The sequence below is a fragment of the Scardinius erythrophthalmus genome (genome assembly GCF_964197995.2).
Source record: "Scardinius erythrophthalmus genome assembly, chromosome: 4".
In the NCBI taxonomy this organism is placed as follows: domain Eukaryota; kingdom Metazoa; phylum Chordata; class Actinopteri; order Cypriniformes; family Leuciscidae; genus Scardinius; species Scardinius erythrophthalmus.
In genome coordinates this window covers 15383957-15411117 of record NC_138224.1, presented here as the reverse complement: position 1 = coordinate 15411117, position 27161 = coordinate 15383957, and the positions used below count along the sequence as shown (strand labels likewise).

The 27161-nt window shown below is 37.6% G+C and overlaps 3 protein-coding genes across 7 annotated transcripts in view; 2 read left to right on the top strand and 1 right to left on the bottom strand.

The window, feature by feature from the left end:
- The window catches only part of cacna1c (calcium channel, voltage-dependent, L type, alpha 1C subunit), a 132919-nt gene extending 127543 nt beyond the window's left edge, over positions 1–5376 (bottom strand). For all 3 annotated transcript variants that reach the window (XM_081362705.1, XM_081362703.1, XM_081362704.1), the window contains exon 1: positions 4887–5376. In XM_081362705.1, the coding sequence (XP_081218831.1) occupies positions 4887–5013 (127 nt within the window). In that variant the 5' untranslated portion in view covers positions 5014–5376. The remainder of the gene's footprint in view (positions 1–4886) is intronic.
- On the top strand, positions 168–11444 carry dcp1b (decapping mRNA 1B). Of its 3 annotated transcripts, XR_014029959.1 has the most exons (11): positions 168–401; positions 1440–1598; positions 1795–1835; positions 2107–2234; positions 5955–6021; positions 7821–7944; positions 8074–8196; positions 8280–8909; positions 9102–9260; positions 9935–10212; positions 10665–10795. XR_014029959.1 is itself a non-coding variant. In XM_081362711.1 (10 exons), the coding sequence occupies exons 2-10, from the start codon at positions 1455–1457 to the stop codon at positions 10013–10015; spliced, it is 1497 nt and encodes a 498-aa protein (XP_081218837.1). In that variant the 5' UTR covers positions 168–401; positions 1440–1454; the 3' UTR covers positions 10016–11444. The 3 variants fall into 3 exon arrangements, 2 of the variants coding, with proteins under 2 accessions (XP_081218837.1, XP_081218838.1); XM_081362711.1 differs by having other exon boundaries at positions 9935–11444; XM_081362712.1 differs by having other exon boundaries at positions 212–401; positions 1445–1598; positions 9935–11087.
- Positions 11445–12191: 747 nt separating this feature from the next.
- Positions 12192–27161, top strand: part of cacna2d4a (calcium channel, voltage-dependent, alpha 2/delta subunit 4a) — a gene marked incomplete at its 5' end in the record, with an annotated part of 43005 nt that continues 28035 nt past the window's right edge. Inside the window, 28 exons of the mRNA XM_081362656.1 lie at positions 12192–12281; positions 14774–14871; positions 16151–16232; positions 17295–17411; positions 17553–17612; positions 17698–17860; positions 17930–18061; positions 18376–18436; positions 19728–19878; positions 20003–20077; positions 20170–20259; positions 20342–20455; positions 20547–20625; positions 21426–21559; positions 21783–21800; positions 22509–22586; positions 23839–23919; positions 24073–24147; positions 24268–24354; positions 24468–24539; positions 24664–24725; positions 24814–24881; positions 24991–25036; positions 25119–25216; positions 25520–25613; positions 25719–25811; positions 26714–26844; positions 26931–27002. Of these exons, the coding sequence (XP_081218782.1) occupies positions 12192–12281; positions 14774–14871; positions 16151–16232; positions 17295–17411; positions 17553–17612; positions 17698–17860; positions 17930–18061; positions 18376–18436; positions 19728–19878; positions 20003–20077; positions 20170–20259; positions 20342–20455; positions 20547–20625; positions 21426–21559; positions 21783–21800; positions 22509–22586; positions 23839–23919; positions 24073–24147; positions 24268–24354; positions 24468–24539; positions 24664–24725; positions 24814–24881; positions 24991–25036; positions 25119–25216; positions 25520–25613; positions 25719–25811; positions 26714–26844; positions 26931–27002 (2521 nt within the window). The remainder of the gene's footprint in view (positions 12282–14773; positions 14872–16150; positions 16233–17294; positions 17412–17552; positions 17613–17697; positions 17861–17929; positions 18062–18375; positions 18437–19727; positions 19879–20002; positions 20078–20169; positions 20260–20341; positions 20456–20546; positions 20626–21425; positions 21560–21782; positions 21801–22508; positions 22587–23838; positions 23920–24072; positions 24148–24267; positions 24355–24467; positions 24540–24663; positions 24726–24813; positions 24882–24990; positions 25037–25118; positions 25217–25519; positions 25614–25718; positions 25812–26713; positions 26845–26930; positions 27003–27161) is intronic.

Sequence of the window (27161 nt, the reverse complement as noted above, 5' to 3'; positions counted from 1 at the left end):
TCCACTGGATGCAGCGTCAGCACACTTCGTTAGTCAATGGCCATGATGTAAATTAAAGGTCTGGTGGGGTTTCAGGTGAGCTCAATACAGCTGTAGGGGGCGGTGTTTTCGGGCTCATCGGTTATTCACGCTCATTGATTACTTTTCCTGTGTGTCTTCCTCTCAGCGATCAGCGATCAGCTCGTTCTGTCTTCTTGTCAGCGCAAACATGGCGAGAACGGCAGTGGGTCAAGAGTTAGATAAGTGAAATGAAGCGCTATATTCCTGTTTTACTGATTCGCAGAACATTGGAAACATATACCAGTAGACCGGAGCGTGAAATAAAGTGCCCCCGTGCTATTTTACAGAGTTGGACCTCGTTTTAAAGGAATTTTAGGATTTGTGCGATATTTGAAGTGCAGGTAAGTTTCACTCCAGTTCGATCTATAACGGAGCAACAGCAGCTCACCAAGGCCTCATTTATTTATTTGTAAACTTATAGATGCATGAATTATTCCATTATTAGTGGTCAGTATTTGTATTAGCACCAGTATTACTATTTTCCATACACTGTTGCGGATTTGGGCAACTGCTACTCCGCAAAATGAAAGTTCTGTGAGTAAGTTAACTTACTTTACTTTCACAATGTGCTACAGAATGGTGACTCAAATTGAGACGCGCTATTATATTTTCTAAGCAATCGCATTTACGGCTTGGCTTGCGACCCGAACCAAATCAAGCAGTCTGTCTGAATACATTAAAATACTTTGGGGTGGGATCTTTTGACCCGGGCAAGTAAACAAACAGTTAGGATACTGTAGCAACCGCATAGCATCTCCTTATCAACCACACTTCATGGATGTGAGTTTTGCACGGGCACGTGCCACACATTTGTTTTTGTTTTTTTAAAAATCCCTTCTTTATTCCATTAATTTAATGCATAAACATACAGCCCTGATTTGTGTAAATTTCTGTTAAATGTAATGACATTCACAACTTCAACAGGCCTACTTTTATCAAATATTTAAATACATTCAGGTTTGATCGTTTTTAACCTCTTTTTTAAACTATCATTTTTATTCAATTTTATATGTAAGTTACATGTTTAGAGGTAAAAAGCTAACTATTGAGATACACAACTGGGCTGGTGGAGATTGTTGTAGGTACAGCTTTTGATCATATATACAAGACATACTAGACAATATGCAGGTATGCAGAAAAAAAAACACACTGTGCAATATAAATACCACCGAAATGAAATATATTTCAGATAAAGGAGATTTCTGTGCAAAAATATTCCTAATAGGCTATGATGGTGTGCATGCAAACAATTTCCTGCGGGGTAATATAGTTATTCTCTCTAAGACTATTTATTGAGCGGCCTGACAGCTGTCGGAAATAAACTCTTTGATTTGAATGTTTTAAATTGTAATCTTGAGTCTGAATGTTTTTATTTCTAGAACAGGGCTGGAGCCATGACTGCAATCACAGGAGGCGTCGGGAACTGTTTGTCCATGAGTCTGTCTGCCCTGAAGAGACTCGATCCTTATATCAGCAGCATCACAGACCTGGCCAGCCAAGTAGCTCTCTACACCTTCAACAATACCACTAATGAATGGGTAAACAATGATATCAACACCATTAATGATGACTGTATTAATGGTAGATTATTTACCATTATTGACAGTATTAATTGCATATTAATTAATATTGTTAAGAAGCTATAAATATTAATGATTGAATGTAAAAAAAAATACTTGTCTATGTTAAATATTAATAAATAGAAAAATACAAATGTTTAATTTTTGTCTGCAGGAAAAGACAGATGTGGAGGGAACTCTGTTTGTCTATAACAGGTTTGTATGTTTTCAGCAGTGAAGCAACACACACACACACACACACACACACACACACACACGTGGTCTTGAATCAGAGCCCTAAATATCTGAAGTGGTTCAAAGGATCACAGAAATAACCTTCATGATATTCTTCAGCCTTCTGATAAAATACACTTGACTGCACTAACACTGCAAAACTCCCACTCACAGATGTTTAGGTCCTGCAGACTTATAAGGTTTATTTTCCCACTCATGTTGTGAGTTTTAATGTCAGTTTTCTGTGCATCAGGCTTGCCTCCCCCAGGCATGGCTTCACCATCCTGAATCGCTTGAGTATGGACAACCTGACTGAACCCATCACAAAAGACTTAGATTTCCAGCTGCAGCATCCATTTCTCCTGTACAGGAATGCTCGCCGTAAGTCTCTATATTTGTAAAATATTTTAAAAAGTAAAACTTAAAGAGTAAAAAAATATCGAGTTGTTTTTCATAAATGAATCTTTACATAATGAGATGAGAGTAAAGTAGCTATGTCAAAAATGTCTATGTTATAACAGACTGGATTAAAAAAAACGGATTGTGCATTATACGTCTACATTTATGCAGTATTATCGAAAGCGACTTGCATTGCATTCAAGATATACATTTGATCGGTGCATGCATTCCCTAGGAATCAAACCCATAATATTGCGATTGCTCTAATGCTTAAGCTACAAGAATGCCTTCATGAGGGATTGTACATGAGATTTTGGGAGATGGGTTCATCTATTATTTCTTGGTCTATGCTTTCAGGGAAATTTAAAACTCTGGTGTTCAGCAAACAAAATGACTCTCTTTACATTTGTTATTAAGACCCGTCTTGGGTGATTTCATTATAAGTAGTCCGCTGAGACATCAATGTTAACACCTTGTAGTATTTCCATAAACCTAAGTTGAATCTGAATCTGAAATGGGTGGTCCTTTGCTTTGTTCAAACTCATGAGCATGTAAGACCCTGGTATACTTCATTTTCCGTGTTCAAATCACTGCAAATCCACGCACTAGGGAGCGCAGACACAAAAATCAGACATCAGCCGACCGTGCAAAATGTGGACAAGGGAAGTTAACTTTATGAGTGCAATGGCTTTGACCACCCTGAATGTGGTTGATGTGAATGAATTTCAGAAATGTTTTGGACCCCATTTGGGTGTGTATTTAGCAGCCAGTGTCAAACAGATGGCTGGAAACGGATGTTAATACCAGGTATAAACAGGGTAGGGAGCACACGGTTGTATCCATTCAAAAAATGAACTTGTAGCAATAAAAGTGTGTCTGGATTGAGAGAGCTGTCAGACTGGCGTCTGTGTGTGTGGAGAGAGAGATCAGAGATCGCTGGCAGGCCTGCCTGCATGAAAGGCTCCAGAGCCACAGTGCCTTATATGGTGCAGAGAAGTGTGTGTGTGTGTGTTTCTCTTCCAGTTTCCTGCCAGCATCACAGACCCGACCAGCCAATCGTGATTAGATAACAAGCCCCTCTCACACGCACACATGCACAGACTTCCAAGGAAATTCATGATAAAGGAACCTGCAAATAGAGTGCATGCGGAAAAGCCTGAAGTACTTCAGGCTGATTACATGAATCATAGTCCATAACTGATGTTTGAGCTTTGCAGTGATGGTGAAAATCTGTGCTACTGCTAACTGTCTGACGGGAACCTTTATACTCGCTGCCTCCTTAGAATGTTGTGAGTGGTAGCCAAAGCCTTGCTTTGCAGTTGGTAAGATGTTTTAAGTGGTTCTTAGTTCATTGATACCTTATGTGACTACTAAGGTGTTCTGGCTCATTCTAGGGTGTTCTGGGTAGTTTCTTACAGTCAAAAGAGCCCACCAACAAGTCTCAATGATAGAGTTCTGTAGGGATGACATCATTTTGTTGGCCAACCTGGAAGTTAACATCATCATGGTTCCCTCAACAAAAAGCCTGTAGGATTTTTCCCTTGACTTTTGGATTATTGCAGAAAATAAGCTCTGTGTCTAACAAAAGTTTATGGTTCTTACACTGTTTGTTCTTCAAGATAATCTTCACAAATTAATGTTTATGAATTTTAAAGTGTGTAAATACAACTGCCTGAAATAAAAGCAAGTATAAACACAACAAGGCTTTAAAAGCAGACTAGTTAGTCGATGAGTTATCGACGTGATGACATTTAATGTATCCGACAACCTCTATTATCCTATTTTCCCACTTATTAGCAAACCCATTCAAAAAACCTACTGACTTCAGGTGATGGAACCAAAAGCACGGAAAAACTAATTTACAGTTTTTTAGAAATGTTCCTGCTGCACTCTATTCTGGTTTCTAGATATGGCTTTTGTCCCTCATTCGATGCAAGTCAAAGGAATCTCATTTGCCTGTTTTAATTCAATAAATGCGCTGCGTGTTTTAGAGTGAAGCAGCACATTATCTGCCAGTGTTTTGAGTGGCTCGGTTCACACACACAAAAAAAGACAGACTTAAATATTAACATTGTATTTTTATAGTTGTAAAATAAAATGATCCGTATATTATTTTCTTAAATACTCCTTTTATTTAAGAGAAATTACACTTCAAGTAATTTATTTTGTTTTGTTTTTTGTCATTTTTATGTAGTAATAATAATAGTAATTATTATTATATAATTATTATTGTTATTATTATTTTATATAATTGCCAAAATGATATATAATCACAAAACTGGCAAAATGTACAGCCCTACAAACTGTGTAAACCTGGATAAAAAAAAAAAAAGAAGCAATTTCAAATCATGCAGACCTAGTTTGAGGTATTGTTCGTATCCCAACTGAACAAACGGTTCCAGAGTTACTTTTTTTAATACTTGGTATGGGCAACAATAATAATTTGCAAACACTACTAATGAGGTTTTAGACAATGGGAAGTAAGTTTATCTTCTACTCAACGCTCTCCCTCATGTGCCGAGGGTGCTGGATTCTGTCAGCTCGTCTCTTAAACAAACGCAGTGTTGTGGTTGTGATTTGTGACAGTGTGGCTGGAGTCTTTCAGCAGGACTGTTAAGTATACGAAGCTCTTACCTCCTGGCCGCACAAACGTGTAGCCCAGCTCTCTCTCCGACACAAGCTTTCCTTTGAACCGCACCTCCACTTCCTCCTCCAGTCGCTCATGCTTCAGCCTGCGTCGACTGAACAGCCCCCGCAGCATCTTCTTTCTCTTTCTGAGATTTGAATCCTCGGCAGATTGAAGCTTTTGTCGGCAGATTGAAGTCGGTCAGAAGTTCACAGTCTCCTCAGTGCGTGTGTGGATTCAGCTCCATTCAGAAACTCTGTCTGACACGAGCGAGGGTAGACAGTTTGGGTCTCAGTTTTTCTTTTCTCTTTGTTGTGTTTTGCGGAGTTCAACATCAAAAGCATTTGCCGTGTCCTCTCATCACTCTCTCACTCCTCCTCCTTGTTCTCATCCCCCTCTCTTACGCTCTCTGAGATGTGTTGTTCGGTTCCCAGGCAGTATTTTGTTTGGGTTTTTCCCCCAGGCGCTGACCCATGTGGTGCACTCTGCTCTGAGAATGAACGGTTGTGAATATAGCACCAGCCCTTTCTCTCTCTCTCTCTCTCTCTCTCTCTCTCTCTCTCTCTCTCTCTCTCTCTCACTCTCTCGCTGTCTTTTACTGCTCTGGGTTTTGTTATCACTCTGCTACTTCTGGAGGTGAATGGAACAGGTCCTGATTCAGCTGTCAGCACCAGGCTCTAAGTTTAGTTCATAAGGGATTCATGAGGAACCACAGTCTGAACCCATCACTGAAATCTCTGTTCCCAATACGGTTGACCAGTGACTGTTAATACACGCATCTGAAGACTTCATCTTGGTGTTTAAGAACATTTTGGTGTACTGGCACAGCAGTTGGCTCGAGTTCTGCTTGGGCACTTGGGAGTTTGGACTGTTTGGGAAAGGAATGTCGGCTAGAGTGGAGTGTGTGTATGTACGATGGCATTTTTAGTGCATATATGCTGTCAGTTTCAGTGGTCCTTTTCCACTGGTTATTTTGATCATGTGCTAAACATTTGTTTTTTCTTCTGATCATGATTGATTTTGATTTAAATGTGATTGATGTTTATATTAATCTGTGTGTGTATATGTATTGGCAGTGTCCATCTTTGGCATCTGGTTCTATGATAAAGAAGACTGTCAGCGTATAGCGGAACTCATGAAGAAGTGAGTTTTTCCTCTATTTGCAAACTCTTGGGATGATTCTGGTTCTGATTTCAATTAAATGTAATGATTCCTATTCCTTAACAATTTTCTTAATTAGTCTTCTAGTACATTTATGATGAATCATAACATATCCTTAACACATGTTAATGTTTTAATTTCCAGAATGTGTCTAATAATTAAACCTTACATAGTAACAATACATTGCTGATTCAAGACTTAACTTTTTTAGGCTTTCATTACAAGAGCCTACTCATAATTCTTTCATTCCCAAATTGGGCTACACTTGTTTTGCTGCAAATGACGAGGACAATGCAATAAAAAACCTGATTTAATACAGAGGTGTCTAATCTTCCTTCTGGAGAGGTGTCTAATCTTCCACTGACCTGCAAAGTTAAGCTTCAACACAAATGCCTGGAAGTTTCTAGTGATACTGAAGACCTTGATTGGCTGATTCAGATGTGTTTAAATAGGGCGAGAGCTAAACTCTTGCTACATCCCAATTCGGCTACTTATACTACGCTCTAAAACAGGGTTTCTCAAACTCGGTCCTGGAGGGCCACTGTCCTGCACAGTTTAGCTCCAACCCTGATCAAACACACCTAGCTGTGAGTTTCTAGTGATCCTGAAGACATTGATTAACTTGCTCAGGTGTGTTTAATTAGGGTTGGAGCTAAACTGTGCAGGACAGTGGCCCTCCAGGACCGAGTTTGAGAAACCCTGCCCTAAAAGTATGTACTGTTTTTGTGAATAAAAAGGACATACTTTTGAGTAAGTTGTAGAAAAATAGGCAAGCTTTGAGACCTAATTCATCATAATTGCGTCTTTAACGGACCACTCTGTCGCTTAGTTGCCCTGTCAATCATATTTTCACAGTTAAAATTCTCCACATTCAATTTAATTTAATTTCCTATTGTATTGGAGAGAAATTAAGTATGCGTCGATCTGCCAGTCGTGGGTCTTTCATGCAGAGAACTGTCCTCATGTATTTGCGTAATGATGCATTTAAAAGTTAATGACCAAAAGTATCTTTATAAAAGTTCACAATGCTGTACCACCTGACCGCTGCAGATTAATTTAGGCGTTGAGTGTTGCCATAGAAACGCATAATTCCCAGTCCGAGGACATGAACAGCTCGTGTTGTCATCTCAAGACTACGGTAATTACTAAACCTCTATAACTTAACTCTATAAGCCTCTCTACTTAACCGTCAGTCTCGCACATTTGCTATGTCACTTTTTATTCGTGTTTGTTGTTCTTATCGAAAATTCTCGTCCAACATGCAATGGGTTATGGGAAATATTAGCCTTTAGAGTGTGCATGGATCTGTACTTCAGATTCTAACCGGAAAAAGTAGACCATCGGGGTATCTTTGGAATACTCATTTCAACATACTACAATTTGCGACACACTTATTCTAATTTCGAATAATATTTAGGACGGATAGTATGCGAATTGGGACGCAGCATATGCTTGAATCTGGCCCTCCAGGAGCAGGATTAGACATCCCTGATTTAGCAGTACCCAATCTTTTTATCTCATCACAATAAATTCCAACTTCAAACTAACAATTTGTCTTTGATATTTTGTTCTTTTTGAGGCAGAGGAAACACTGAGTATTTTAATACTTTGTTCCATTTTGGCATATAATCAAAAGCTGTTAACAAAACCAAATGTCACTTCAATCTTTTGCTTCCTTTATAAAAAACAATAAACAGTTCAACAAGAATGGATTGCTGATTTCTAACCCTAGCTCTCACTTTCTCACACACTCACTCTTTCTTTCTTTATGTGTGTGTCAGTTTGGCAGGGCTGGAACAGCATTTACAGCCACAAATAGCGCCTGGCTGTGTCTCTCCACGATCAGCAGAGCAGGGCGTGGATATAATGCAGATGCTTACTAAAGCACGAGATGACTATGACAAGGTGAGACACACAAGTCTTAAAGTCTTTTCTTTTCTTACACAACTATTAAGGTGCATCATATGCACTAGAGGTCACCAGTGCACAGTACACTTCTTTCTCATGTTTTTTTCCCCTTTTCTCTCTTTTTAGGGAAAACTCAGCGAGCCGAAAGAAATTGGCAGTGGTGGTGTCATCTATGGAAACCCCCATCTGATTAAACCCATTCCCCTAAAACCAGCACAGGATGCACACATTCAGGGACAAATACAGCAGGTGCAATCTCTCAGCATGTTTGTGACTCAGTTTGTGTTCTGTAAATGCTTGAATGTGTAAAAAAATTTTTTTGTCTCTCTTAGGATGCAGAAATGGACACAAAGCACCTCTCAGTTGTCACTTTGTTTGGTGCTCAGTCAAAGCCGGACTCTGTCTCACCACAGCCCAGCTCGTCTGTCAGCAGGGTAGGTCCAGCACGGTCTGCGGTGGCCCGCTCCCTGTCTTATGATGATCCTTCTCCGGCAGGGGGCGCTGTGGTGTCCAGCACCCCCATGCAGCACTGTCCAGCCATCCACAAGCTCATGTCTGGTTCGCTGCTGCAGCCTCTGTCTGAATCCCCAGAGAGCCGTCCGTGTGAAAACGGGGCAGCCCAGAACCAGCCTGACCCAATACAAAAACTGCTAATGAACCCTCCTCCTGCGGCAGGCACCCCTGGCATGCCTTCCTTACTATTAAGTCAGGGAGAGTGTGGAGTGGGGCCCCAATTCCACCCTATGGCTAAAGCCTCCGGGCCGGCACTGGCTCAGCACCTGATCCATGTCCCAACTAAAGTGCCGACTGCTGGAGTGGCAGGGAATGTGGTGTCGCCTCATGAGCTTCTGCAGAGGCTCACGTTGGTACAGCAGGAGCAAGAGCTCCATCCCCGTCAGGAGCTCCTACAGCCCAGCTTGACCGTCAGCAGCTCCAGTCACAGCCAACCCAATTTGACTCAGGTGAAATAATTCAGTGTCAGTTATTTTGATTAAACTATTTGGGAATCTTTAGGCATCTGTTGCATTTATGCTCCTTACACAGACACCTTCAACTTTCAGATAATTAGCAAGTCATTCTGAAGCATCCTGTATCTGAAACCTGTGATTTAATATGTGTGTGTGTGTGTGTGTGTGGGGGGGGGGGGGGTGCAGGTGATCTCACCGCAGCGTATCCCAGCAACTATAGCCCCCACCCTCCTGTCACCCAGTGTGTTCGCCCAGACTAAAGCCATGAGAGCAGAACCAGAACCAGCTGAACCCAGAGCACTTAGCAAGATTCAACTACAGGCTACATTGATCCACCTTATCAAGGTTAGAACCAAACCCATGTCCTTCTGGATTATTACAATATTAATAATATAGTTTAGAGATGCACCAACATTTTGACTCAATACAGTTTATATATATATAAATAAATAAATATATATATAAAAAAAGTGCATACATGTGTATAAAATTGTATTTTATTATATATTATATTGTGAAATTAGTACAATTTAAAATAACTTTTCTATTTGAATATATTTTAAAATTTAATTTATTCCTGTGATGGCAAAGCTTGTTTTTAGCAGCCATTAGTCTTCAGTCTCACATGATCCTTCAGAAATCATTCTTGATTGCTGAAAACAGTTGTCCTGCTTAATATTTTTGTGGAAACTGTGATACTTTTTTAGTAGTATATTTAGTAGTAAAAAATAAATATTTTGCAACATTATAAATGTCTTTACTGACAATTTATACAATTGTGTTTGATCAATTGAATGCTTCCTTGATGAATAAAAGTATTATTAGTTTATTATTATTATTTTAAACTTTTGAACAGTAGTATATCTAACATTAACAGAATTTTTGATTTTCTATTTAAGTCCAGCAATTTTTATTTATTTATTTTTTGCACGCCTAATAATTTTTTATCAAAAGGGACCCTCAGTCTTAGTGTGTTTGACTGATCGCTGCATTCTCTGTTCTCTCTTTCTGTGATTCAGAATGATGCCTCATTCCTGGACACCATCTATGAAGCATACGTCTCCCGTCTCGCAACAGACTTCAGCTCGAAACCTTTCTAAAGCAGGAACACCATCTGAGCGTGTTCATATACATGCAGCTTTCACGCTCTGAACACATATCTGCATCCCATCTCAGGACTACCCTACTGTTCTGAGTGTAGCGTCCAATGAGTTCAGCTCCTCAGCAACAGATTCACAACAGGAAAACCAGTTTGGTTGCAAATTGTATGAATTTTAGAATTTACATTTTTTAACAAGTGGGAATCTTAAGTATTTTACTTTTTGGAAGGAGAATTTTATAATGGAAATGTCATTTAGCTTTCAGACATCAGGGCTGGAAATGTGCTGTCTGTTGAGATGGAAAGACATTCTTCTTTTTATGAAGGCATTTTTACCTTTGCATATCTAAACAGACGCACAAAAGAAAAAAAAACAGGACCCTAGCCTCAAATATAATAGAAATAACATGACGAATAACAAGACAAACATGTCTTGTCTTGGTTTCTATCATCTTCAAATCACAGCCGACACAGACAGAAAGCGTCTTCATCCCTTCACAAGCCAGCAGGAAGAGTCTATTCATTTTAATCACATCTTTAAATTGAAAATTGATTTTGTTTAAATGTACAAACAAGAGTGTACATACATATATTCTATTTTTCTATGGTGTTACTTCTGTTCTTATATCAACATGCTGGAATATTTTTAGGTTCCCTTTTTTTAAAAAAAAAACAACCCAATACCATGTCATCAGTGTTTTCCAATCAACGGGTTAACATTTAAAACAATTTTTATTTTCTTCCATTTGTTTTTCTTATTAAAAAATTGTCTCAACACCCCATAAAGTGTATGCTCTCTGATCTAATTGGTTTTATAGTTCTGGCATATATTGCAAATGAATGGCTTAGCATGTTAAACATGCTACATGTGATCTGTTATGGCTGAAGCCTGTGTGAAAGGTTTCATACACTACCATTCAAATGTTTAAGCTCAGTAAGATATTTTTTGTTTGTTTTGAAAGAAATTAATACTTCAAGGATGCATTAAATTGATCAAAAGTGACAATATAGATATTTATGTTACAAAAGATTTCTAATTCAAATAAATTGTTCTTTTGAACTTTCTATTCATCAAAAAATTCTGAAAAAATATGACCAGATATGAAAATATGATAAGATATTAAGCAGCACAACTGTTTTCAAAATTAATAATATGAACAGTTTCTTGAGCTGCAAATCAGCAAATTAGAATGATCTCCGAAGGATCATGTGACACTAACGCCTGCTGAAAATTCAAATTACAATACTATTTCACAATATTACTGTTTTGACTCTATTTTTTATCAAATATGGTGAGCATAAGATTTCTTTCAAAAACATGAAAAAGTCTTACATGCATGTTGACAGGTTTGTCTACTCTAAACCATATCCACATCAACTCGCTGATGGCTTAAATAAAAACAAAGCGGTCTTTGGCCAAGGATAGCATGATGTCAGTCCTCTATTGGACCGGATTAAAATCTCAGGACTTTTTTTTTTTTTTAAGGCCTATTCACACCAAGAACGATAACTATATTAGCATCCACACTAGCCTATGATGTCATTCGGTTTATACTATGTGTGCTGCAGTTTTGTTGTCTGTTGCTTTTAATGCTCAAGCTCTTTAAAGCAGGATAGATTCTGATTGGCTGTCACTGTTTTTTATCATTCATCAGCTGGAGTTTACCTGTATAGTTCTTGTGTGGACTCTCTTTAGAACAATTTTGTTTTAAATATCTATATCATTATAGTTATTGTCCTTGGTGTGAATCTGCCTTTATTGTCAACATTTATACACTAACAAGTATAATTGTTTAAATCTGTTTAATTCCAAGGATTGTTACCTGACATACAAATAGAAATCCTTATACAGTAATTACAAACAACTGAAAAAATCATGAAATTTGATTGGTTAAAAGCTGTGGGAACCTTTTAACGAGTTCATCTTGCTGCCCTCTAGTCTTCCCAGTTAATTACTAAATGTGTGGATTTATGAGCTAGCAGCTATCATAAGCATTAGAGCTGATGAACTCATAAGCAATTTAAAATAAGCGCTTAAATCTAAATGAGTATGCCAACAGCCAGAGTGCTACCAGGAGTGCACGTGCTGTTACGGGTGATAGATTATAAACGTATGCTTCATGCTTAGACTTTGTGTGTTGGGTTCAGCTGATTTGTATGGTCTGTCCCACTCACACATGGTCACATTACGACCCTCCTACAGGCAACAAGGGAGGATCACATGCATGTGTGTGATGTCTCTGGGTATTTTTGTACTCTGTGTGCAGGTAAGTCAGTAATAACAAATTAGTTTTATTACAGCATTTATGTTTGACAACAGTCTAATTCATTTTCCAGACATTTAGGTAATGGGGTTCTACACCAAGACTTGATAACAACAATAAACATCAGTTTATTAAAATCAATCAAATTTACAATAAAAAATAATTTATAACAGTTCTAGCCAAATGCATGGTTAATACACGCTGAATTTATTAAACAATATGCTGAAAATTGTAGGTTGCCTTCTGTATGTGGATTATACAATGTAGGCTTTGAACAGAAATATGTATTTGGATGAAAACTGGGAGATTAAAAGACCAGCGTTAAAAAGATAACTTTTGTTACACTATACTAAGTTTGGGGTCAAGTTTTTCATGTTTTTGAAAGAAGCCATTTATGCTAAGACTGCATTCACAAATATTTGCACCCAAATATGAGCTAAACTGATTGAACGTTTAAAAGATCAGCATTTATTTGAAATAAATTAATTATTTGGACACTTTTTTCAATCAATCTAATGCTATCTTGCTGATTTAAAGTATTATATAAAAAAAAATCTTATTGACCCTTACATTTTTAACTTTCTTCTTTCCTCAGTCATATTATCAATAGCAATTCAATTCCTCAAAACCAATCTCAAAAAAACACATATTTCACAATAAAGCTTACAATTGTTCTCTCTTGCATGAGCAGTACAAAATGCATCATTCTGTAATCAGTCTCGATCTCCTTCATTGTCACAAGACTGAAATCCTCAGCTCACATTTGAAAGCATAAGCACACTTTGTGCAGGTGTGCATCTGTCTGAAGGATGGAAGACGTTATCTACACTAACTAGGTCAGCGGAGAAATCCAGAGCATGACATCTGGACACTGAAACTCACAATCCTGTGTGTGTGTGCGTGCGTGTTGTGTGTGTGTGTGTGTGTGTGTGTGTGTGTGTGTGTGTGTGTGTGTGTGTGTGTGTGTGTGTGTGTGTTTTAGGGAAACAGGATGAGCGATGTATACCCATACTGCTGCTATTAAAGTCAAATGAGACTTCACTGGAAGACAGATGATTGTTTTAAAGAAAAGTAGAAACCCATTTAATTAAAAAAAAGTTTTGGGGGTTTTAAATGATAAAAGAATAGATATGGTATGAAATGATATGAAATGAAGACAAAAATATTTGGACTCTTCTTCAGGAGATATCAAAAATTACATTAGCGGAATGTGTTCATTAATGTGATTAACAACACGTGTGAAATTGTTACTTTATAGCATGCAGTGTGTTCAAAACTCGGGTCAGTAAGATTTTATTTTTTACTTAAAATACTTTCATTTAGCAAGGATGCTTTAAAGTGATCAAAAGTGGCAGTAAGGATGTTTTTGCGTTCCCCAAGAAAATGTGTTTGCTCATAAACCTTTTCCATTTTGCTGAAAAACTGTGTTCTCTTGAAAATTTTTTGTGATGAAATAAAATGTGGGTGGGAGGATAAAAATATATTTCAATGCTTTGGCATGTGAACGCAAAGTTTCTCAAGGGAACGCAATAGTTTAGAGAGAAAGCGCAAATGTTTTGCAAGCGAACTGAAAGTTTCTCGGGGGAAAGCATTACTATTACGAGAGAATGTAACAACAATGAAATATAATTTTTCATTCCATTCCTTTTCTCTTTTTTTTTATTACCATCACCATGTCCCTTTAGGGGCTCCATACATTAAAAATCACTTTGGGCAGTTGTTTAAAAGTCAATACCTAAATTGCTCAGAAAAATGAGAAAATATGAAAAAACGTTGAGAAAATATCTAGCATAATTTACTTGTAGGTTCCACTGGTGCAACGACATTCATACATTTCGAGTGCTGCTTCAATGTCCTTTTCTGGTGCAAGGTTTAGTTTCCTTCTTTCTGACAGGACAGACAATGGCCATCTCCTGAAACACTAATAATCCTCTAACAGAATCCCTCTCCCACTCACCCCTTTCTTTCTTTTTATCTCTCTATTCCAACACATCTGCCCCCTCACCCACCCTACTGTACATCCTCTACATCTCTCTCTCTCTCTGTCTCTCTCCCCCACTGTGGAAGTTGAGAGTAATCCATGTGGATTATCATAGTGGGGAGGGCAAAGGCAGTGTGTGAGTGTTTCTGCTTCTCTTTCAGTTCCTCCCAGCTGTGTTGAACATAAGATGAGCATGAGAGAGAAGAGAAGACATCGGTGGAACTCTTAGAGGATTTTTATAAAGAAATGGTGTGATGAAGAGAATGATGGAAAGAAGAAATGTAAACATCAAGGGGGGATGATCAGGAATGGGGATAAAAGAGCCGGATGTCATTTTTTTACAAGAACTTTCCGGGAAGATTTCTGTGTCATCCAAAGCACACTTCTGAAGCTTCCGGAGTGTCTGTTGGCTACAATCTGATATCAAGACTAGACTGGGACTACCGCAGATAGTCTGTCTTCAGGATCCAGTGAGCTGGAGATCTCACAAACTGCTGTTTTATGCACGTGGCAGGGGTTGATGGGTAGGATGAAGGGCATCACACTGCTCTGGGTGCTGTTTTCAGGTGCTGTCATCCAAACACAAGCTCAGATGAGGATATCGCCTGAAACGTGAGTTTAGCTTAACCCTCAAAACACTTCCAAACAACCCCACAGCTACAAGATATGCACAATGTGAGAGAAACTATCATCTTTTTAGGCTCCTGTAATGCTAAATTTAACATAAATATGGACTTTGCCCTCGCACATTTAAGAAACTCATGGTAGAGATGAACCACTATAGCACTCCTCTGAATCCTTGTGCGAGTATGTCCCTAGATCTCATCTTAATGCGTGCAGGTCATGACCTGAACACCTCCTGTCACTGCTTGAATACAGCTACTGTAAAAGCACTGTAAGCCAAAGCTTAACCTCCAATTGGCAACATTCGCTCAAAATCCACACACACAGCCTGTTTGGACAGACTTTTTGATCTCTCTGAGAGCTAATTTAGGTCCTGAAAGTCAAATTATGGAAAACAAGCAAACCTTGATAAGCTTAAAATCTTTCGCAGTCACACTGGCAGAGCAAAAGCAGAACATTTTAATTGACAACGTTTTCCCTCACCGTCAGTTAAAATCCTCCATGTTTGAGAAAGAAATTGCTAACTGCTTCTGTTGTCTGATTTCAAGGATCTCCTTGCCATTAATCAAAATATGAGTTTAGGTTTTAGTCCATATGTGTTAGATAACATATACTGTTTAAGTTTGCGGTTGGATTTTTAAATGTTTTTGAAAGAAGTCTGCTTACCAAGGGTAGCCTACATTTATTTGATCAAAAATATAGTAAAAACTGTAATACTGTGAAATATTACTACAATTTAAAATAACTATTTTCTCTTTTAATATTTTTTTTTACAAGTAATTTATTCCCGTGATGGCAAAGCTGAATTTTTAGCAGCCATTTCTCCAGTCTTCATTATCACATGGTCCTTCAGAAATCATAATATGCTGATTTGCTGCTGAAAACAGTTGTGCTGCTTAATATGTTTGTTGAAACAGTGATGAATTGAAGATTCTTTGATGAATCGGAAAAAAAACGCATGCTTTTGTAACATTATAAATGTTCTTAACATCACTTTTGATCAATTTAGTATGTCCTTGCTGAATAAAAGTATTAATTTCTTTCAACAACAACAAAAAAAATCTCCCTAAAAATATTGATGACTCATCCTATACTACAGATTTTCATCCAATCAAATGCAAAAGTTACCTGATATTGATTTTAAGATCCATTTTAAAATGAATATCATCCTCATATGCTGTTGAACACCGAGCTGTGATATTGCTTAAATAAAATGTAACAAAAGGAAGATTTAATATCTAATGCTTTTCGTTTGTGTTTTGAACAGGGTTCAACAGTGGGCCAATGCCTTTGGAAAACAGATTTTGGCCTTGTCAAACAGATACTCAGGAGCCCAACTCTTACAGAAGGTTTGTCTATTGTGACAGTAAAAGAATGAGTAATTTGGACTCTTCTGCTGTTTAGCACTGCAATTATATTTTTTACTCCCGATAACGGATTATTCCTGAAATTTGTCTTTACACCCTCATTTCAATCCTAATATCAAAGCATTTCTGATATTGTCTGATAATCTGCAGAGGAAGCAGGTTTTATCCGTAAATCACTACATTAGCAATGCGTCTAACTGCTGGAAAATGCCATATGCAGCTGTGTCCAGTTATCTGGCATCTGTTTGAATTCACACTACACTCTAATTAACACTACTTTGTACTGTTAACCACAGACCCGGTGCCAGCCTGCGAGCAGCCCATCTGCATACCAGAAAGACATATAACGACCAGTTTATATCTGACCTGAATATGTAGGCGTTCTTTCACCTTAAGGCCCTTTATTAGTACAGCACAACAGCAGGATGTGCCTGAACAGTGAGGCAGGAAGAAGATTAACCTTCCCAGACTGCAGCATCTCCTCCTCCCTCTGTTCCTTCTCTCTCTTTTTTGTTTTTCTGTGTCTAATCTAAGCTCAGAATAAAGCCTGGTACTCTTACAGTGTTTTGTGGAGGTGGATTATCCCTGTCTGACCTCGTGTTCAAATATGGCCAATTGGTGGAGAGCAGGATTCATTGAGATTCTGCCCTCAGTGGCCTTTGATAGAGTGCTGATGTAGAGTTTGACCTTTGCTTTGCTTTAAACAAAATGTCCCCATAAAGATACTATTTTTTTTAACTTGTGGGGACATTTTTTGGTCCCAATTAGGAAAACAGCTTATAAATCATACTAAATTATGTTTTTTGAAAATGTAAAAATGCTGAAATTTTTCTGTGAGGGTTGTGTTAATGGGTAGGGTTACAGGATAGAACATTCAGTTTGTACAGTATAAAAATCATTATGTCTATGCAAGTCCCCATAAAACGTGTGTGTGTGTGTGTGTGTGTGTGTGTGTGTGTGTGTGTGTGTGTGTGTGTGTGTGTGTGTGTGTGTGTGTGTGTGTGTGTGTGTGTGTGTGTGTGTGTTGTTTGCATCTGTGCATAGAAATATAAAGATGTGGAGCCCATTATCAAGATGGTGGAAGTGGATGGTTTAAAGATGGTGAAGGAATTTGCTGAAGAAATGGAGAACATGCTGGGCAGGAAGATGAAGTCGGTCAAGGTCAGAGAAATCAGTATATTGTAGTAATGTGCAATTCTAAACAGTTATAAAAACTAATTTGAACTATTTCATTATTTGCTGTTTTTTGGATGATCAAAAAGAAGGCAATCTCCTGAATTTATTCTAATGTGTTTTATACAGAGAATGGCAGAGATAGCTGAGGATGCCGATTTCTATCATGAATATAATGCCACATTAGAGGTGAGCTAACCATCGTCCATCCTTCCCCTACTCTCCTGTTCATCCCTCAATCTATATTCATATATTTACACTTGTTGTTCTGCAGTTTGACTACTTCAACTCCATGATGATTAACGAAGTAGATGAGGATGGGAACAATTTGGATCTGGGGGGTGAATTTCCTCTGGAGGAGAATGAACACTTCAACAAACTGCCTGTCAATACTCAGCAAAGTGTCATACAAGTGCCCACCAATGTCTATAACAAAGGTAAGACACAGTGCATTTTCATCCCTGATTAGAAACTGAGGATAAAGCAGATCTCTCTCTGTCTCTCAGATCCTGATATTCTGAACGGAGTGTTTATGTCAGAAGCACTGAATGACATATTTATCAGTAACTTTGAGAAGGACCCGACTCTAACCTGGCAATACTTCGGCAGTTCAACTGGATTTTTCAGACTTTACCCTGGTAATCATCAACAGCCTTAGTCCTTCAAATGCACCATTGCAGGTTACTGAACATGCAGTTTTGCTCATTCAGACACAGGACAGAGAGATGAGTCTGATTGACACAGAATTACTGGTGTAATTATTTGTGACAATGACTCAGGCCTCTTCTCTCTGCCTCTCTCATTCATCATCATGTCATCACAGTATTGACACAGTAACCAAACTGATAAACTCAGGCTTCCCAGATCTTACATGCATATGAACACAGAAATCCTTCTCCATCTCTCTCATGGAGAGGAGACAGTAAACATATTCAATTCTATGCTTTTTAAGGTATCAAGTGGACACCTGATGAAAATGGAGTTGTCACTTTTGATGGCAGGAATCGCAACTGGTGAGTTTGAATGTGTGTGTGTGTGGATGTACTGTATAAAACTACAATATTGTCCATTGTCCAGTCAGTATTTTTTCTTTTGTAAGAAATGAACACTTAATCAGCAAGGATGCATTAAATTGATGCGAAAAAAGTGACACTAAAGACATTTCTATTTTAAATAAATGCTGTTCTTTGGAACAGTGCTTTCAATACAGTAAATCAAAGAAATGTATCAAGGTTTTTCACAAAACTATTAAGCAGTGCAACTGTTCAACATTGATAATAACATATATTTCTTAAGCACCAAATCAGCATATTAGAATGATTTATGAAGGCTCATGTGAGCATAAGAGACTTCTTTGTAAGCCATTAAAAAAAAAAAATACAGACCCCAAACTTTTGAGCGGCAGTGTACACACTTCAACCTTCACTTTTAACCTGACACACCTTAAAAAGGTGACGCTCATGACAGAAATTCAAAAACCGTTAAGGACTCAAGGCAACATCAAAAGATTAGTGATTTAACCGCAGTCCAGGGTCAAGGAGCAGGTCGGATCTCAGTGAAAGATTATAATCTAGGTTCCTTTCCGTGACTGACTGCTTCATCTGCCCAGTTTCCTTAAATACCTTCTGCCAGGACTAACACTATTACAGCTAATGCACACAATCTCTTTAGCAGTAATGAACGCAAAGTACTCATCCGTTGTATTGTGTTACGTTCCTAAATCTAACAGCTTCAATGATCACTTGCTGTGTATATATAATCTGAGTAGTTCTGCGACACGAGTAAGTTAAAAAACTACAAGTAAGCCAATTAAAAATGTGAATAACGGACTATTGATGTAATGTTCAGTCTTCAGTTTCAGTCTCTCTCTCACTTTCTCAAAGTGATCTCATTATTTCCTTCTCTCAGAACATTACCCAGATGAGATTTCACACTGTTATCCGGTTGAGGAATTATTACTGTGAAAGGTCTTGACTGTTTGTCAATAGCCAAACAGTGGGCACATGGAGTTATTTTAGTATATATTTTCATTTTCATATTAGCCATTTTGTTGTTTTTTTGTCATAGTCAATTTAGTACTTCAATTTAAAACTTATTTCATTTATTGCCAGGGCTTTAGTTTAGGTTTTTCATCAATTTTTTTTATTTTATTTTCAGCTTTGTTTCAATTAACGATTTGTAATAGTTTTAGTTAACGACACTGATCTGAGCTTGTAAGCATTTCAAAAAGACCTTTAAAACACATCTCTCACACTGTACGACACCTTCATTTAAGAAACACTTCTGTTTTGTTCTCTCTCTCAGGTACATCCAGGCAGCCACGTCCCCCAAAGACATCATCATCGTTGTGGACATCAGCGGCAGCATGAAGGGTTTGAGGCTCACTATTGCAAAACACACCATCAACACCATTCTAGACACACTCGGCGAAAACGACTTTGTCAACGTCATTGCGGTAAGAACAGAAATTTTCAAAGCAAACCAGGCTTTACACAAAACAAGTGGCAAGCAATACAGTTTCTTCCATGTAAATCTAAGTTATTATCCTCAATAAGAGTTCATATTTTCTCTCTTTCCAGTACAGTGATTATGTCCGGTATGTAGAGCCCTGTTTTAAAGGCACGCTGGTACAGGCCGACCTGGATAACCGTGAGGTAACGTTTTCTCTGCTTGCACAGAGCAGTGAATTCAGTTGCCAGTTGAGATTTTAATATTTGCTGCATTCATGCATTCTAATTCTTTCTAGCACTTCAAACTTTTGGTGGAGGGATTGCAGGTAAAAGGTGAAGGAAAGGTGAAGAAAGCCATGAAAGAGTCCTTTAAGATTCTGAACGAGGTGAGTGTGTGTAAATGTTTGAGGGATGTATATTTATCCATATAGAAATACTGATCTATCAAAAGGCTCTGGGTGTGCGTAGGCAGCAGCAGAAGGCAGGGGTAGTTTATGTAACCAGGCAATAATGTTGATTACTGATGGAGCCATGGAGGATTTCCAGAAGGTGTTTGAGGAGTTCAACTGGCCAGACCGCAAGGTACCAAATGTGCACAAACAAACAAAGAGTCACTATGGATACATGCTTTACCTGTATGCATAATCTGATCAAATAATACACTATCAAACAGGTGCGCGTGTTCTCATATCTAATTGGACGAGAGCTAACATTTGCTGACAATGTCAAATGGATTGCCTGCAACAATAAAGGTGAGATCCTTCTGCAATTAAAGCAGAGCATTGTGGGAAACTACCTGAGCTAGTGAGTTCTATTATTTGTACAGAAAATGTACGATGTGCACACTTTGTATAGTTTTTATAATGCAAATGTTTTTGTGAGCACAATGGATTAAATTCCCATTTCTTTTCCAGTCATTTGTTACAGAATTTAAAAAATCGCATTACTGTATATTTATAGTTTTATTTATATATCATTATTGTATTTAGTAATTTTTTAGTAAATTTTCATTTTTGTAATTTGTTGCTTTTTCTTTTCATTTTTATAATTTTTAGTGTTATTTCTATCTTTAATTTTATTTTAGTTTTAGTAATTTATTTTAGTTAATTGGCAAGACAACATTTCTAGTATTTTTAAGTATTTTTAAGTTTAAGTTTCTCCTCTATTTATTTATTTCATCAATATCTAGATTTTACTTTATTTCAGCTTTACTTCACGATTTTTAATAGTTTTATTTTGTTAACAATAACATCACAAATAACAAAGAGCAGTTTCAAGCCAATGAAATATGTTAGACCCAAGCAAAATTACATTGGCAATAGAAACTTTTTCACAAAAAAAAAAAAAAATCTTTTTTTTTTTTTTTTTTTTACTCCTGCCATTCCCAAGCATGGGAATAACCATTTTTAAAAATTCTTGATTTTCCATGCTTTCCACAACCCGTTCTATTATAATTTAATTAAATATTGTGACAGCTGTGCCCTCTGCTGGTATAACAGATAAATAAATCAAATGTTTTACATTACCGTTGTTTTTGTGTGCTTGTAATTAGGTTACTACACCCATATCTCTACTCTGGCGGATGTACAGGAGAATGTAATGGAATATCTTCATGTGCTGAGCAGGCCAATGGTCATCGACCATGATCATGACATCATCTGGACAGAGGCTTACATGGACAGTGTGGTGAGCTGCTTACCTTTTCTCGTTCACTCTCTCTTTCTTTTTGCAGAAGTCGGTACTGTACACAAAAGGTGATGTTGCATATTGTCCCAAACCTTCATATTGATCATTTTTGTCTACATTAATCTTGAACCTCTCATGTTGTGATTTCATTATCTGATTCCGAATGTGATCTTGTTATGTCTGTTACTTCATTATGTCATTATTTCCTGTCATCCCATTCCAGCTACCCAATACAGCTGAGGTAAATTATTTCATTCTCCGCAGTAGATCGAAATATATCCTGTATACATCCAAATGCAATAGTTCATGTGTTCTTGCAGTTTAGAGTTCATAGCTTCTCTTTTAGATATATTTTAGTTGTATTTAGAAACTCTGACGTCTGTGAAGTTTTTAATGTAATCAAGGTCCTCATCAAATGTCTGGTAGAGTCTAAATCAACAGGATTGCAGTTCTAAACGTGTTTGTGCTGTTTTGATAATTTGTGTATTAATGGGTGATCAACAAGTCTTATATTTAATATGATAGCTACAGAGGCAAAAAGGGGCTACAGACACATTTTCTGCATTGATTATGGGGATTTAAATATGATACGTGTGCTACATGGAGCCAAGAGGGGAAATCTGAATGTGGAAGATTTGAATTCTTTGAATAGTTGAATTCTGTGAAAACCTACAAGAGTTTCTTTATAATTCTGTTGATGCCGATGACTATACATGCCAATATACAGTAACTACACGTTTGGTCAAAACTGAGTTATGAGTCAAACACGGGTCTGTCCTGTGATATTATAAAGCGTTACCGTATTTAGCCTCTGCAAGGTAGAACAATAAGGAACTGAATCCACCTACCAGTGAAGCACCTGCTCTTAATGGAAGTATCCTATGGTCTCATTCAGGGTTTCATCCACTTCACACACAGGCCTTCTCTCTTTCTCTTTCTCGTCTTTTAGCTTTTTAACACACAGGCTGAGAGTTTGCTGTTGATGACCTCTGTGGCCATGCCTGTGTTCAGCAAGAAAGAAGAAACAGTGAGTTGAATATATAAGGGAAAGTGCGGCTCCACAAAAAAAGTCTGGACAAAAACTGAAACATCTTTTTCCTTCAGTTCATCTTGTAATCAAGTCTCATTCAACAAGGATAGAAAGGGGCGGAAGAATAATGAATGTCTAAAAATGGCTCAAACATAATTAATAATGAATTCAAAATAAATAATTAATAAATTATATATAATTCAAATGACATTATTTAGGTTATTACTGTTGTTGTCATGAGAAAGTATATCTCTAAATAAAGAAAAAGAATAAATCATGTTTCAATAAATAATGATAGCCTAATAATGAATGAATCGGTTGACTGAATCATTAAAAATTTTACTCAAAATGCTCACCACTAATTTATTATGTTACATAATGTAGCTTTTTTTTTTCAGTAAAACTACAGTGGGAGTTCGCGATATCGGGACTTTACTATACTGGAAGTTCGTCACATCCCTAATTATAAATTTAACATAAGCTCTCATAATCCAGCGAAAACATTGAATATACACTATTAAATACTCTTGACATGTTTATACAACTGATTTCGCTACCATTTGAATATATGACCCGACTTTTTACCTAAAAAGGATGATGACCATTTGTAAATAACACTCTCAGTCGACGCTTCCTCAAACGGCTTTCTCCAGACTGAGTGATGACGGAAAAAAGAGCGCGGGAATGCGCTTATAGCCTAACCAGACAGAACTAATTGATATGTCCTTGACAACAGGGGAATCCTTTAAACACATTTTATTCGCATCTAATACAATTTCATTACGATTCTAAGTGATTTATTATGAATTTGCAAAAATCGCTTTTTAATTCAATCAAAAACCTATAAATTATGAAGGTTGCATCACTTCCGGTCCAGGTTTAAGCTAGATAAAACTGTTTTACTTGAGAAGCCTTCAAAGGAGTTACCAAAGATGAGCATAATCGATGGAAATTGCATATGCATATTGATATCTTAAAGCTTTTCACTTTTTCTTCTTCTCAATAACATTCGGATATTAAAACTGAATAAAACGGCCACAATAAAAGTAACTAGCTTGGTTAGCTGATTACCTTAAAAATCCATAGATAACGAGTTGATGCTGCTAACACTTTCTACAACAAGCTGATGCAATGAGACCTGTTTTAGACCATTTACAATTTTAGAAAGTAAGTTCAATTCAACTGTTTATTTTAAAATTGTATTGTTCATAATTTTGACTTTGCTCTTTTTCTTTGTGTGTAACATTAGCTGTCTCACGGGATCCTCCTTGGTGTGGTTGGCACTGATGTCCCTTTAAAAGAGCTGATGAGATTGGCTCCTCGATACAAGGTGCCTTCATAATGTCATCAGTCCTCTTTTCATTCACAGGGCAGACTATATATCCATGTAGACAATTGCATACAGAGATTGTTTAAACTGCTGACTTATTAATAAATATGTGATTTTACTGAATTTATTATTTTGACTTCTATGCCGTTTCAGCTGGGAGTTCACGGCTATGCATTCTTAAATACTAATAATGGTTATATACTCTCTCATCCTGACCTTCGACCTCTGGTAAGCTCCACAATATTCCACAGATCTTACACCTATTACCTATTGTCTATAAGAGTAGATTACATTGTGTTATTAGTTTTGTATCTCATTAACGTTGACGTTTTCTATACTTTGTGTTAGTATAAAGACGGTAAGAAGCTGAGGCCAAAGCCTAACTATAACAGTGTGGATCTGTCAGAGGTGGAGTGGGAAGATACAGAATACACAGTGAGTGGAACATCACACACACACATATAAATAAACATTCACACACTCACACAATCCATCACACCATTTTTAGATCAATTGCTTCAAGGTGTTTGTGTGTGATGATCCTCTAGTTGAGAACGGCAATGGTGAGAGGGGAAAGTGGGACAATCTCTCTGGATGTCAGAGCAACAGTAGAGAAAGGAGTGAGTTGATTTTGTCCTTTAATTCGCTTCTCATAAGATTACTTTAGTTTGATTCATTCATTTTAATCCCATAATAACCTAGCCGTGACTGTCATACTCACATGCCGACGTCTTCCCTTCTCAGAGGAGAGTTGTCTTCCTGAAAAATGAATATTTTTACACCACCATCAACGAAACTCCATTCAGGTGAGTTACATTTTTCGGAGTCTAAAACATGCTGACTGTATATTTAAATTCTGCTTATGTGTTATATATTGTGCGTCTGTGTTTTTAGTCTTGGAATTGTACTTACCAATGGTCACGGGAAGAATGCTTTCATCGGAAATGTTTCAGTTGAAGAGGGTAAAGTTTTTCTTATTATTTCCTGCAAAAATAATATAATAATTTGCCTGTCTCTGTTTACTGCTATCATTTGTAAATCCTCTCAGCCGTGTTGTTTTTCTGTCTACAGGCCTACATGACCTGACAGCATCTGATGTCACTATTGCTAATGAATGGTGGGTGTTAATTAAGGCTAAGAACTAGATTAGAATCTGAAATGATTTGATATTTTCTGATTGTGAGTTTTTGCTGTTTCAGGACATACTGCGAGACAGACATCGATCCACATCACCGCAAATTGACACAGTTTCAGGCCGTGGTTCGATATCTTTTAGGGAAAGAACCAGACCTGGAGTGTGAGTTCTGCCTCTAGAGGCCTTTAGACACTAGACACAAAGTTTTAACATAGTATTTGAGATTTTTACTTCTATCATTACATTTATTTTTATTAATGTAGAATTACAAATGAGTAAAAACAAAGCACCTACTTGTGTTTCATATTGGCCACTTACAAAGCTCAATAATTAGTTGCACTCATAAATCATTTAATATCTTTGCAACTGTACAGCATAACCACTTTCTTTGGCAGTTAAACACAATTTGATCTGAATGACGATTGATGATATCTGCTATTTCGTTCTGTTCTGTCTGTTCTTCAGGTGATGAAAGACTCCTGCAGCAGACTCTGTTTGACGCAGTCATCACAGCTCCTATGGAAGCCTACTGGACTGCACTTCAGCTCAACGCCTCCGGGTACTATTTCCCACCCACACACACAGCATCACAGATAAGTTTCATTAGTGAAATACGTGCTCGGCCGTGACTTTTCTCGTTCTTTTGCACGCCTCCGATGTGCAGTATTGATGCGGGTGTGGAGACGGCGTTCCTGGGCACACGCTCCGGCCTCATGAGGATGACCAGATATGTTGGCGTAGAGAAACGTGTGGGGAAGTGAGTACATTTAATCAAGAGCTCCGGATCACGACTCAACCGCATAAACCACATCTGCATTGCCATAGGTTTTCCTAAAGGGATAGTTCACCCAACAATGAAAATCCTATCATCATTTTGCTCACCCTTAAAGGAGAACTCCAGTCAATTTTAACATTGAGCTAATTTTTTTGTAAATTTGGAGTGCTGTCAATACAGAGAACAACGACAAAAATCGGTGTTGCCTACACCGTGTTATCCTCTTTTTAAAATTTGCACCCTGTTGACTTCAATGGGGCAAGTTTTAAACCTGCTTTTAGCCTCATAACATCCTTGATGTGTCATTACAAGTGCACAGCCAATGTGAGTGATTCCTTCAGAGTGATCACGGGTGAATCTGACTGCAGTAGATGTGAAAGATATTAATAAAAATGATGTTATTTCAGCCAGCGCACATACCTGTATTTTCTTCCTGTTTTCGGTCGAAGTCCAAAGTAATCGATTGTCGAGTTCACACGCATAGGTTTAGTTACCTATGATCACGCGCGTGAACTCGACAATCGATTACTATGGACTTCGGCTTTATACAGGTTGTTCCAAACCTGTATAAATTTCTTTCTTCTGCTAATGGGAGAAGAATAATTTCTTTCTTCTGTTTGGTTACCCACATTCTTCAAAATATCTTATGGGTGAACTATCTCTTTAAGGCCTCACTTAATATGCTCTCTAAAATTCTCAACTTCGGGAAGATAGAGAGGAACAGGCAGTAACATGAAAAACAGAATGTGGTATTAATAAAATAAACATTAGTTAATGCGGCTATACATAAATCACTGAACAAATGCTAATGTATATACTCAACATAGGTATATATACAATAAAATATGAATCTCTTTTTGATGTTTTTTTTTTTTTTTTTGCAGAAAATTCTTAACTCCATCCGATAAGGAGAATATTTTTACTCTGGACCATTACCCTGTTTGGTATCGGCGTGCAGCAGAGAATCCAGCTGGAAGTTTTTTGTACTACGTTCCTACAGAGGACAACACACAAGGTAGTCCGCACCCTGCAGTCCATATCAAAAGACTTTACACCCTATTGAATGTATTGTGCTCAGTATTTATTTTTCTTTCCCTGCAGTGGATGGCAGGGTTGTGATTGCAGTCACGTCTGTTACAGTCGCTGCAAACAAAAAGACAGCACTTGCTGGAGGTATGATCTTCCCTGGTAATTCTTATCTTTTTTATTAGTCTGTGCTTATCTTTGTCCATTTTAAGTATGTGAGTGAGCACATGTGCCCATGTTTGGATGTTCAACCATGTATGGAGTTCACCTCATCTCTTTTCCTCAACATGACCTTGGCTTTTGCGA